The sequence below is a fragment of the Pomacea canaliculata genome, linkage group LG6, assembly GCF_003073045.1.
Source record: "Pomacea canaliculata isolate SZHN2017 linkage group LG6, ASM307304v1, whole genome shotgun sequence".
In the NCBI taxonomy this organism is placed as follows: domain Eukaryota; kingdom Metazoa; phylum Mollusca; class Gastropoda; order Architaenioglossa; family Ampullariidae; genus Pomacea; species Pomacea canaliculata.
In genome coordinates, this window is record NC_037595.1 from 9,412,762 (window position 1) to 9,426,113 (window position 13,352).

General features: G+C 35.4%; 1 protein-coding gene and 1 long non-coding RNA gene across 2 annotated transcripts; both read left to right on the plus strand.

Moving 5' to 3' along the window:
• The first annotated feature begins 4,195 nt into the window (after positions 1-4,195).
• Positions 4,196-5,460, plus strand: LOC112566280. The gene is made up of 3 exons (XR_003099549.1): positions 4,196-4,308; positions 4,871-4,930; positions 5,388-5,460. It is a non-coding gene; the product is annotated as an uncharacterized LOC112566280 (long non-coding RNA).
• Positions 5,461-5,550: 90 nt separating this feature from the next.
• Positions 5,551-11,626, plus strand: LOC112566039 (protocadherin-3-like). The gene is made up of 12 exons (XM_025241965.1): positions 5,551-5,568; positions 5,984-6,091; positions 6,876-6,986; positions 7,648-7,776; positions 8,144-8,243; positions 8,544-8,644; positions 9,072-9,248; positions 9,809-9,961; positions 10,091-10,261; positions 10,718-10,923; positions 11,017-11,131; positions 11,570-11,626. The coding sequence occupies exons 1-12, from the start codon at positions 5,551-5,553 to the stop codon at positions 11,624-11,626; spliced, it is 1,446 nt and encodes a 481-aa protein (XP_025097750.1).
• The last annotated feature ends 1,726 nt before the right edge of the window (positions 11,627-13,352 follow it).

Here is a 13,352-nt window from a genome sequence, read left to right on the forward strand (position 1 = left end):
CATTTTTCTTATAATGATGATGCATAAGTTTTTTAAGGTCTGTTGTTAAATGAAACTCTTTACATTTCTTGTAACTTTATTAATTACAGGGGACATTAAATAGATCATTAAGTTGAACAAGTCAGAGGACACTTTATTTATGACCAGCAGATGAAGACGCTCTGACAGTGCTCGTGACGGTGCCAGATGAGAGGTCAAGGCCGGCTGTCAAAACCATTAACCTATCAGTCGCTGCTAATTAATTAACACTAGAGGTTAGCAATGAATGGCTCTGCACAAGATGTAGTTTATAGCTGTTAACGACTTTCAGTCTAAAGCCATCAACGCTGGTGATTATTATCCGACTCTCCAATTTTATCTTCATTCTTACCCTGCCTTTAAGCTCCCAAAAGAACATTCAGTAATATAAACACATTAACGGTGTTCGACCATTCAAACTCAGTTTTTAATCAAATTCACAGATGGTTCTTCTTGCAGAGAACGTGGACACCTGTCAACGCTTTTGGATTATTATTTCAAGATATAACACTCTAATCTGTGCAACAAAGGTACATTAATACCATTAAAAAGAGTCGTTAATGATATTAGTCCATTTCTTCTACCCTTACCATCAACGCGGTATAAACTGGAGTTTCTAGGGCAGTATTACCGACACATTGCACAGGAAGGGACATGCTGATGACTTCCGATCTACAAGACATCAAACCACCACACCACTCTTTTCATAAAAATATTATCAAAAAGTTAAAAGTCGTTCCCCTGCTTTTCGCGTCCCATGTTGTTTGACCAGTCTGTCCCCAGTAAGACAAAGTTTTTGCTCTCATGTGGAGAACGTGTGCCGGAACTTACAAATTAAATTTACCTGATTATTTGCATGGGAGGGTAGAGAGGGGAGATGTTCAACTGTGATTCTTGGAGTACTGGGACATTGTTCACCAGATCGTTCATTCCCAACAAGGAAGCTAAGACGACAGTAAAGAGACAGTAAAGAAGATAATCAACAATAGCAGTGAGCTATTTCGGGTGTGGGTCGCCGTGACGTACCAGGAACAAGTAGATAATCGTGATCGACACCAGAGACAGACAATACACTCGTTGTGCTATGCTGTAGGCTGGCGACGACAGGATGAGCCACTCATCCAGCTTTTCTGGACGGTTACAAGTAGAGAAGAAGAAACTATCTTAGCGTGATTTCAGGTGTGACGTTCGGTTTGTCTTAACGGACGTGTTTCGGGTGTGAAAACAGGTAAAACCTTTCATACTTTCCTCGCAGATGTCGGGGGTAGATAGAGGTCGGCTATACTTGAGAGGTAAGTATAGTTTTATAGCTAAGCACACACAATTAACAGTTGAAGATTGGGCAATGGCCGATGATCCAGAGTTTGTGCAAGGCGATGTTCAAATGCTCGCTGTTTCTACATAAGCAAAATGTAAATTAATTTTAAAACGCTTGTTAGTGCATTCAGTTTTACTATTTATGTCAAGTGTATGTAATTTTTTTCAATAAAAACGTTTGGGTCAATAATATCAAATCAGTTCTGTGGACATTAAAGTCGCATTTTTTGTTTCTGTTCACTGCTGCTAAGTAAGTATATGCTGTCTGTTTTGAGATTTCCAATCGTCTGTCCATTATCTAATAAAGTCTTCATTTTTGAGTTAAGGTTTCTAAGAAAAGAACAAACACAAAACATCACAAGATAAAGGTGAAAGGTTACTTCTTGCTAAAGTTGTATGCTATTTATTAATGCCACAATTTGTTAGCGAGAACCTTTATGGCCATTTATGGTCAATGAGAACATTTTGCTTATGTAATGGAGGAAAATTATATGTGTGTATGTTGTGTGTATGTATTTGTGTGTGTGTGGGGGGGGGGATGTACAGTAGTAAAAGAGTTTTGGTTTACTAGTTCGCTTTATTCATAGAATAGCTGATACCTATGGTACACAAAGACAATGGCTACTACCTGCCTAAACGCAAACTTACAGTGAGCTATTATGGGTTTAGTAAAGTGCTGCAAAAGAGTGCCCTGTATAAGTGATTTATTTCTGATCTGAAGTACTAGTCGCACTGTTGAAACAGACCTTAAAACCTTATCAGTAGACATGCAGAAATACAGCAGTCAGGCTGCTTTATTGATGGTGCACAAAAGTGAAGAGCTAAGCCACTGTCACATTTGATATTATCTTAGGAACACATCAAGTACACATTATTTTACCTGTTTGATTATTTGTAATGATTGCGTCTCATCGCTGCTTTAACTTTATTACTTTCCTCTGTCTTGAACTTTGACTTTCCAGCCACTCTCCATAAAAGTAAAGGCCGAAATATGTTAACCCACATACGTCACTGTGTCACAAGATATTACATTATCAAGAAACAGGGATGGTTGGCTGGTTCGACCAGCGCATCCTAGCGGATAATTAATTAACGGATGGCTTTGGAGGCTGAAATTTACAGGTTTATGTCGCCTATAAAAAACAAAAATAATTCACGAAGTCTTTAAGATACATAAACAGCGTCTTATATTTACTTCTGTACGCACACCGCAAAGAATATAAACTGAACTAGAACTTGTACACGTCAGATAACTAGCTTTTCAAAAACTTTTCATGGCAAGGCCAAAAGCAGCAAAACGGAGATCGTTTAATTTAAGTGCTAGACTTTATTTGGCATTGGCACAATGCAAGATGTTTTCCAAAGTAAGGGAACAGAACTTTTTAAAAAGAGACATAACAAATAGTTCGTCTATTTACTCTCATTAGAAACCTCCACCCTTCTGTCTTCCCACAGAACATTATCGAAGTCTGAGATAAACATAGAATAGAAACATTTTCCGCCCAGCTTTGATTCTGTTTTATTTATTCATGTTCTCCTTTGCTTTTGCTTTTATTGTTTCAGGGGGACTAAGTATTAAAATGGTGTGCATATGACAAAGGAAAAAATGAAGATTCTCGTTTTCATTTTAGGTAAAACGCGTTCCCACTATTTATTTTTTACTTTCAACATCATCGTTATTATTTTAAGAAAAAAATTTTACTTCACCCCCACCACCACCACAATCGTCATTGTCATTATAATCAAGTCCAAACTTCTTTCATGCACTCACAAACATTCACTTTATTGTACTAATGCGTACACATAAACCAGTATATATGTACATCATATTGTATAAAGGTACTTTTGGGATTAGTTCAATTTTTTAAACTTTCAGTATAAAATATTCATGAAAAAATTCAAGAAAAATAGAAAACGTGTGTATTGTAAAAACAGCTGTCATGCATTTTATTTCAGCTGCATTGTGTAGGCAGGTCAGCTCCCAACATGGCTGCTTTCACGACTACAATAAACCAAATGAAGAGCATTACATACCCGAAAGGATTCAAGCTGGTGAGTGGGCAGCTAAATCTTGTTAATAATATATTTCTTAAACTCTCTACTCTTATAAGAATAGAAGTTGTCACACAACCACTTTAAATGTTTTGATGATTAATAACTGCGTTTTTCTTCACAAAAATTCATCATAATGTAACGTGGTAATGTAAGCATCAGGATTTGAAAACACGATTCTACATGTCACAAAGAGTTCATGGAGAATAAAGAAGAGAAACACAAAACAAGGATAAGACACACAATATTCGAGAGTGGGCTAATCAGTCATTCAGTTGGTTTCAGAATGGTAAGAGATGTAGGTAACATCATCAAATGCCCCTACTACCGAAGTTCAGAGTATAACGATTGAGGCATTGATTCTGTTCTATTACGTTCTCTTGTTCCTTTATTTTAAGACAAGCCTTTATTTTCCAAACATGATTGTCCATATCATCATCATCATTTAGCAGTATGTCTATGTTTTTATTCTGTATCGCTTGGAAGGATTGTTACATTTACTATAAAAAGTACATTTAGTGCGCACCAGTGTTCATCATACCATGTGCAGCCGCCCTGAAGTAGATAAATTTCCATAAATGGCCAATAATCACTCATAGATTTTTGTAGACATTTATCATTTGTAACATAATGTTAAAAATAACCTATCTTAAATAAACTAAGTATTAAACTCGTTTACAAATATGACACACCTCCATGGCTTTTCAGAATTGTTCATACGTGGATCTGTGGTTATTTTGCTTTTTTTATTTTACAGGAAGCACTTTGCTAACAGTTTTCTCTCGCGAAAACATAACTTTAAAAGAATCCCGTTACTTCACAATACCATTTTTCATTGAGCTCCATGCTGTGGCCCTGGTGGAACAGTTACATACTTTTTCCTTGGAAGCAGTGACTGATGTGACACTTGATGGCAATGAGGTGAGTTTTGACTATAGTTGCTACAAACACAACTGAATTTGCGGAGTGCCATGTTTAAAGTTGTAAATTTAGAAGTCAGTTATTGAAACTTTTATTTTCTATTGTTCATCATAAGACCGGATTGACAGAATATTAAATATAAAATAAGACATATACATTAGTTAACAAGTTTACAAACTAATTTAAAGATTAAATTCAGTAACATTACGTTTTTCTTTGTAAATTCCAACCAAGCATAGAAATAAAATACTGAGCGCTATAAATGCAAGGGGTAATAGCTATAAATTTAATAAATTTTCAAAGCTTTTATAAAGATTCATTTGGAAAATTTAGGGTTGTGATTTATTTAACAGAAAGTTACTTTAAGACCAAACTGGCATAAACTTATAGTACTATCTTCTGGGGGATATAGAGTGATCTAGATGAATTCTCACTTTGACTTGATCCCAGCTTAAGCATAAACATAATTTGTTCTCCTCTGTTCCTAGAGTTATTACTTTTTATATGCGTATTTATAGCTGTAAGTTAATTTTTTAATTAAAAACCAAGAACAATATTTCAGACCATGTGCAACGCTTCTAGATTTTGGGGCTTCATACTGGTCTGCCAGTCACAATCTGAGGTACGTGTTTCAAAATACTAAAGCTGTACACTCAGCTACTTTTTAGATGCAAAGTGAAAATAAAATTGATGATGAGGCTGCTATGTCTTAGTGTCATAAAATTTTATTTACAACTTAAAACTACAATTAACATTTTATTTTAGTATCACTTCACTGAAGAGTATACGGACGAGAAGAATTTATGCTCTCTAAAACACTCTCCATTAAATTATATTTAATATGAGCATCGTATTTCTACGAGATACAAATATCTAGGCAATATATACAGAAATGCATAGGAGGAGATGGACTGGTAGATCATTATCTGGAAGTTGAGTGAGTGCTGCAAAAGGAAAGTACGAAGCTAAACTTATTATAACGTGTTGCCAAAGGCTTAATAACTTTATAAGAACAAATACCACTAGATAATTTACAATTTCACCAGCATTTACCCCGTGTCATTGTTTTCTCGTACCAGCTTGAAATCCAGTTAAAGATAAACTACACTGATGACTACGATCCCGTCCTGCGTACTAACCTCTCTTTTCAGACACTAGAGGTAAGTAGAGTGATCTGGTGTAAAAAGATAAGTTTATGTTTCTGTGTGTGTGTGTGTGTGTGTTACACATAATTCTCTCGATATGTTGAACTGTAATGATGTAACCCTGATGTTTCAGAAAGATAATATATTTTGAACAAAATAAGACTTCTGCCTATGTATTATTACTATTAGGGAAATCGTTTGCGTTTCTGATGTAATCCTTGAAATTCTCGAAAATAAAGCATTTAAAACGAGTGTTTGAGTGCATAGAAAATCTCTAAATTCTGAATATTTTCCATTTTGGTTTTTTCCCATCATCGATAAATAATAAAGACCCCATAGAGAACGTTTTTCATGTAAAGTAAAATAGATAAAAAAAAAAAAACAATACAAGCAAATGAAAAGTCTATACAAAGAAAAAAATACAGTATCATGTAATTTTTGTCTGCATGTATTAGAAAAATGGATGTGAAAATATTTCCTTCACGTAAAATAAAAAAAATCAAGTTCTGCCCTCCTACTCCTGTTTTCAGCTGGCACCAGTGAAGAATTTTGTCGCAGACCTGACAAACGTTTCAGGTGGATTTTACACAGACAGAGATTGTGCACCGACTGGAACACAAGCTTTCTATTTTATTCAGGTTTCTGGTCTCCATTTCCTTTGCGTTTAGATTATTTCTCATCTTTTCATGTAGAATTAAATTTACATTTAATCACTTGTTAATTTACAGATTTACCATGCCATAACAATTTAAACTGCATTCAGATGTTCCGATATTATTTCATATTATTAACACAGTATTGTTTAATTTCAAATAACAGGGTTAGTGAAATGCATGACTTGAAACATCGAAATCCCTCTTATGTTTCCTCCATTCTGTTTACATAAAGATGTGAACATTTCCTTTTGTTTATTACATGGATACTTCTAATTAAGAGCCACATGTAGTGCATTTCAATGTTTAAAAGCGCGTATCAATTAATATTATGTGTGCATTTTCTGATTTTTCAAAAATATCTTTTAATTAATAAAACCCAGTCATTTAAAATACATTATAAACGGATTAACCTCTCAATGTGTTGAAATTGAGCAGTTGTGTGTAGTTTCCTTTGCTGGGTAATTTGCTTTTACTTTAATTTGTTTACTGATGAAACCATCTGGCATCAAAACTGAGAACCGATATATGGGACACTTTATGAAGAAATTCACAAAACTGTTTGCATTTGTGTATTAATACTGATGCATAATCTTTTCTAACACGAAGTAAGGTAATGCCCGCTTTCCCTAGCATATTTTAAGATTGTATTTCTGAATTGTCATAATTTTTGAGAACATGTAAAATGCATTTCTTACATATGTGATTGTTACTTATTGGAATACATGATTTTAGAAAGAACTGGTACATTAAATACAAATATGTTTAGGGAGGAAATACAGATTCAGCATTTCAGATATCATTGGGCATCATCTCGGTGGGCAGATTCATTTCCTACCGACAGGAAACCAAATTTGAACTGAATGTGTCTGTTACAACGGTAAGATTGCGTCCACTACAACTCCTCATAAACACAGCTGTTTTCATGATGCTGGTCTCTCCATAATTCATCTGATATACATACTTTTTCGTGTTTAATTTCATATTTCCCTCATTTCTGTAGAAATGAGAAAAGTCATAAATCGTGTAAGGTAATTAAAAAATTAAGAATGCACGGACAAGTTAGAAAGAAGTTATCCAATTGTAGATATAGGTCTTATTTTAATCTTACCGTTTTGTAGACAGACAAAAAAGTCCTATACTCTGGAAATTTTTCAGAGCGAAATTTTTGACAAAAGAATGACCAGTATACATCCTCAGTAATTTCAACCAACAGTATTCCTTTCAACTGATCAAAACTTTGATAAGATCTCACTAGTAAATATATTAAACTAATTTATTACTAATTGAATTATTATTTATTTAATACTATCGTGACTGTGCTAAACTTTTTAAATGATCTTGTTCTTGCATAAAATTTGTATATAATGGCTTTAGAAGCAATAGTTATTTAGTAAAATGGCTTTTTTAAAGAGACTTTACTTTATAAACATGTATCTATGAAAAATAAGGTGTTATTTAAAATATCAATGTGTTGGAATAATATGACTTCGTTGATGTGAAATAGTTTGGTGTGGAATAATATTTTTATGTTTTGACAGTATAGTGTAAACAGTGTAGACTCCCCTGGAAGACAGGGATCTACAATAGTTGTAGTCAACATCCTCGATATCGACGACAGTGACCCAGTTTTTGACAACCTAGAGTACACATTACACGTGCAAGAGGAGGTAAGCAGGCTGAAACAGAAAGTAGAGATGAACGTTTATGTCCTAATTATTTCGCATTTGTTTAGTATCTTGACTGGCTAGTTCGTGGAGGAGGGGAAAAGGAACTAACAAAGCAACCGTAAGGACTATTCATCGCGAAGTGTCCTTCCACAGACTCAGATACATTGTTATATTTTATTTTCTTTATTTATTAATGTGTGCTGTGTACCACCTTTAAGAGTTTTTCATCAAGTCCACAATCATTTTCTTGCATTTTATTATATTACTCTCGTTGGTGTTAAGTACTATAAAAAGTCATCAAGGCTACAATGACTTAGAAATCATGTGCTTCATGGCTGTTTGGTTTTAAAAAGTACACTTCCTACAGAACTCTACTGCAATCAATGTGACACACCTCACCATTCCTCCAGTGTTCGCCTTCGACCAAGACACTGGGATCAACGATAACATCACATACTCCATCAACGGTAAGGCTTCCTGTTACTGTTTTCATTGATGGGCTAGAATCATTCAAGAGGTATTTACTGATGTTTGTTTATGATGTTTCTTGTGGGAGGGATGGGGTTGTACGTGACCTTGTGCACTATTTCGTGTTTTCGTGATAATATGTAGAAAAATGGATTCACGCAAGTAGATATTTCTACAGTGAAGCCTCATTTATTTACGACGTGCCACATTATAATTATAAATTATAAACCACTTAATTGTTATCGCTAGGTTCAAACTAGCCAGTTTCATGGTTACTCTTACTTTTTTTATTGCGTCAGGCCCTAGCGACGTTGTAGATATTCACAACGAAACCGGGCAGGTGTGGGTAACATGTGTACTGGACAGAGAAGTGAATCCCTATGTAAAAGTGGGTATTAAGGTAAGACTTCCAGAATACAGAAGCTTTTACTACAGTTGTTTTCTTTATCCGTTTACTGAAATTTTGCTTCAGTGGACAGCAAATCGAATATCGTATTATAAGGGAAGACAACCATGGGCATCAATTTTATGAGAGTTGGTTTGTTTTATTTGGTCTTACTATCCCGTACGGGTATGGTAGGTTCAAATAGTCCCAGTATTACATTTATGTAACAAATATGAACTGTTAATGATGAAGACAAAGTCTGTCCACATAAAAAATCGCCTTTTAAAACAGGACAATGCTTGTATGTGTTAGGGGAAATTAAAGAGAACTTTTTAGTCAAGTGAAGATGGCAAGCAGAGTAAATTTATAACATAAAATTATAATTTCATTATCACAAACCTACAGTCATTTTTGTGCTCCAGATCACTTTTATCATCCTCAGGCTAACCAGGTGCACAACTCTTGGAGGTCGGCGGTGGCCACTCTCCTAGTGGTGGTAGACGACATCAACGACAACCGCCCAAAGTTTCAGCCAGACAATCCCACTCTCGTCAGAATTCCAGAACATTCTGCTTTCGGCTCGTCCGTTGTTCGAGTTTTAGCCCTTGATGAAGACGTGGTGAGATTACACATCGTTTATCACCTTTCTGTCTAAGGGTTGTCTTTTCTTTGAAGCTGCTGACATTAAAAATAAATCACTACACCTAATCTCTCACAATATTCGAAGCTGTAGAATAGTGAAAAAGATGAAAACATTTTCAGGGAGTTAAAAATGTTTGCTTTGAATTCTAATCCTGCTCTCTTCCTCGATGTTCGCTTTTATTGACCAAACCATTCATCCACTTGTCAATTTAGATAATAACTAAGCTATTGACTCAATTAGAGATATTAGCTTTAGTAATCTTTTATCCACATTTCGCATCATCATCATCATCATCATCATCATCATCATCATCATCATCATCATCATCATCATCATCATCATCATCATCATCATCATCATCATCATCATCAGTTCCTTTGGTTCTCAGAAATAATCGTTGACACCTTTATCTATGAGAATAAAACAAAAATAACAAATATAAATAGATTTTTTTACAATTTTCTCTTTAACTCTTTTCTTTCTTTAATATTCTAAATGTCAAATGATTTTAGCCCAGAGTGACTCGTCATTTTCAGGGAGAAAATGCTCTTTTTAATTACACCGTGGATGCTCCAGAAGGTACCTTCTACATCGAAACAGATAATCTGGACAAACCGCGGTATGGCACCGTGATCGTAACCAATTCTTCTGCTCTGGACAGAGAAACGATTTCTTCTCTGACTATTACGGTTAGTATTGTCATCTCTGGAAATTTGCTGTTGAGAGTGGATGCTGATAGGCAAAGGATTTGTTTCAGTCGCATAGCAAAAATACATATCATGATGGTCAATACAATGACTTTATTAATGTTATTTTAGGTGGGCACAGTCGAGTACACACCCGCACAAGGAGGCGACTGCAGCACTGGGATGTGTAACATCACCATCACCATACAACTGACTGACATCAACGACAACAGTCCTGTCTTCCAAAACGTCACCTACAGTCTGACGGTGACTAACAACAACAGGAACGCATTTGTAGGGATGGTGAGCTTTGGTTTGCTTCTAAAGGTGTTGTTAGTCCTTGAGTGCTTTATATTAACTCTACCGTATAATCTTTCTGTTGTTTTACAAATTACGTGTGATTTGCTACATCATTAAAAACTTTTGGCCATTTTCTTTTGATTTTTTGAAACTGTAGACCTTTTCTTTGTCGCAAAATTGTCATCTTTCTCATTTTCTTTCATTTTCTGCTATTATAGTATCATCTTGACATTGACGTTTCCGAGAAAGCAAAAATAAAATGTTCACCCAAAATACTATGCCATAGTCTAAAGATAAAATTCTTGGTCTACTGCTTAAAAAACATAAAAATACACTGCATGATCTTTTTAAGATGCAATATTCTCGTATTTAACAAACTATCTTGTTTCCAATATGTATGACAATAAAATTCCACCATAAAATTGACGAACATAATATTCGGTCTCTTCTATGATTCAGATTAACGCCAGTGATGCTGACGAAGGTGAGAATGCAGACCTCAGGTACAGGTGTGTATCTTCAAGTTTACTTGGTGCTGATGCCTGCGCTGTAATGTCAGTCGACGACAAAACGGGGGAGATAACCCTGAACGAACCTCTTGAAAAATTACAAAAGTATTATGCTTTGTTGGAAGCCTGTGACAGCCCTGAGGATTTTTCACAAAGGTGAGTGAAGGACTGAAGGTGCATGAAGTCTGTAAATTCTTAATGATCTCTGTGATAATGGGTGTTGTAGAAAGTTGGATTCTTTCGTTACAGGCGTTGCACCACAGTTCCCGTTACAGTTGCTCTCGACTTAGAGGTCCACGTGACGTCATACAACTTCACGGTTCACGAGAATTTGCCGGCGGGGACGTACGTTGGCGACATCTTGGTTCGTGTCTACGATATGTCAATATTCTTACTTTATATTCAATCCTTCACAGCAGTCTGTAAAAAACTTTATTGATTCTCCATTAAAACCTGAAATGAATGTGTTATAATAATAATAATAAGAGACTTTCCAAAACTGAATTGACGGTGGCAATAGTTTACTCTTCTTACTTATCTCCACATACTGATGCTTGACATAGAAGACATTTTCTGCTTTGTGCCGAGAGTTTCCGAGAACAACATTGGCTAAAACTTCAGTAACATGTTTCTCATTGTTGTCAATGTAGCTTCTCTCTTATGCTGGTAATAGTTAGATGATCCTGTCATAGTCCACACATCGCATTATTTCTTACTTTCTTTCATACTTCCCTTCATGTATACATTTTCTTATGATATACTTTGGTTTATTGCAAAGCTTTGTTAATTGTTTTTATTTCAGATATACAACAGTCTCTTTACGCTTCAACACGACGAATTTGAGCTTGATGAAAAGTAATGAGTTTTCTTGCATTTATTTTAATTTACTAGAAATTTGGATGATTAAGATAATGGACAGTAGTGGCAATCTTTCAGTGTAAAATAAGCAAGTAAATAATGAAGTTTTTGCAATTACTTTCGGTATAAAAATGAGCTGGTTGCTAAAAACAGGGGAAAAGTTTGATTTTGTTCTAGTATTTAAAGTTTTGAAATACCGCTCCATTTAATAATATTTTTAATATTGATTCACAAAAACACTTTGTTTAGAACTCTCCTCACGACAAAGCCTTTGGATCGAGAAACAGATAACCAGTTCATGCTCATCATCAACACCAACAATCAGGTATCAAATCTCTCTCTTTCTCCCTGTGCCTTTTCTCGAGCTATGCCCTTAATTAACACGTTAAAGATTCAATCAATCAATTAATCAATCAATCAATCTCTTTGTCTCTCTCTTTAGAACAACACAAACATCTCCGTGCTGGTCACTGTCCTGGACGTCAATGACAACAGTCCTGTCTTCATCAACTCCAGCTACGTGCTGGTTGTGATGGACAACAGTATGGACGCCTTCCTAGAGACGGTGAGTTCTTCTCACTGCTCTTAGTGTGAGCGATGTTCTTCATAGCAGGTCTGTCTTACTTTATTGTGAACGTAGGCGTCCTTTTTACATTCGTTTGTATCTGTAGTGTTTGCTTTAGTTTTCTTGAGAAAATAATGTCTACCTACATACTGCAATGTTACTGACCAGATGGTTTTATTTTAAAAACATTCGGTTTCATGTGTTTCAGGTCAATGCTAGCGATGCGGATGAAGGTGAGAATGCAGACCTCCACTACAAATGCGTGTCCTACCTCGCACCTGTCAGTGATGGTTGTAGTGTTGTTACTGTCAGCAACACAACTGGTGACGTCAGGTTACAACGGTCTCTGGTCAGTTCACAAATGTATTTTGCGCTGGTGGAGGCGCGTGACAGTCCTGCTGATATTTCACAAAGGTGATTTGAAAGGTCTTATGTCTGTTTGCCATGGTTAGTTACTAGATATCTCTGTAATAATTTTCAGTTGTCTGTAAGCAAGATGTCTGTCGGCTGTATGGTAAAGGGACGGCGATCTGTTCAAAGTTGAAATTCATAATTGCTTTTACTATTATCAAATTATATTAACGTAATTTTAGTCAACATCTCGTTTATATTCTTAAACAATATTATATTATTTAGGGACTTACTGTATTGTTTTACTTTTGAAGTCGCTGCACTACAGTTCCTGTTGTAATCAGTCTTCATCCCGACCTTCAACTCAACGTGACGTCATACAATTTCTCTGTTTACGAGAATCTGCCGGCGGGGACACACGTTGGCGACATCTTGGTTCGTGTGAACAGTATACAAATACAAAGTAGTGTTCATAAATAAAATACGTTCATTCTGCAAACCTTTTATCATAATGTTACTTCTTTTTCACTGTTAAAAATAAAAGTAAGCGTGTGTTCATTAAATAAAGCAGGTTTGTTACATGTTATTCATTCAGTTGATTTATTTTTTTCTGGTAAGTACAGTTTATTTAACTTCATTCTTGAATCTCAATAAGAGACCAGTGCAGGATAGCAAAGAGAAAAAAGAATGTCCACAAAAAACTTTACCTCATTACCTAGGAATTTGTTAATGCAAAGTAATTATTATAATATCTGCCTATTAGTCTGCCTGATACAGACTTATGGTACACTAGCACACAACTGATCTTGGT

Bases quoted from the DNA above. Each gene is read 5' to 3' on its own strand.
- LOC112566039 (XM_025241965.1), top strand. The intron at 7,777-8,143 runs GTAAGCAGGCTG...CACTTCCTACAG, and splicing joins CATTACACGTGCAAGAGGAG to AACTCTACTGCAATCAATGT. The intron at 8,645-9,071 runs GTAAGACTTCCA...TATCATCCTCAG, and splicing joins ATGTAAAAGTGGGTATTAAG to GCTAACCAGGTGCACAACTC.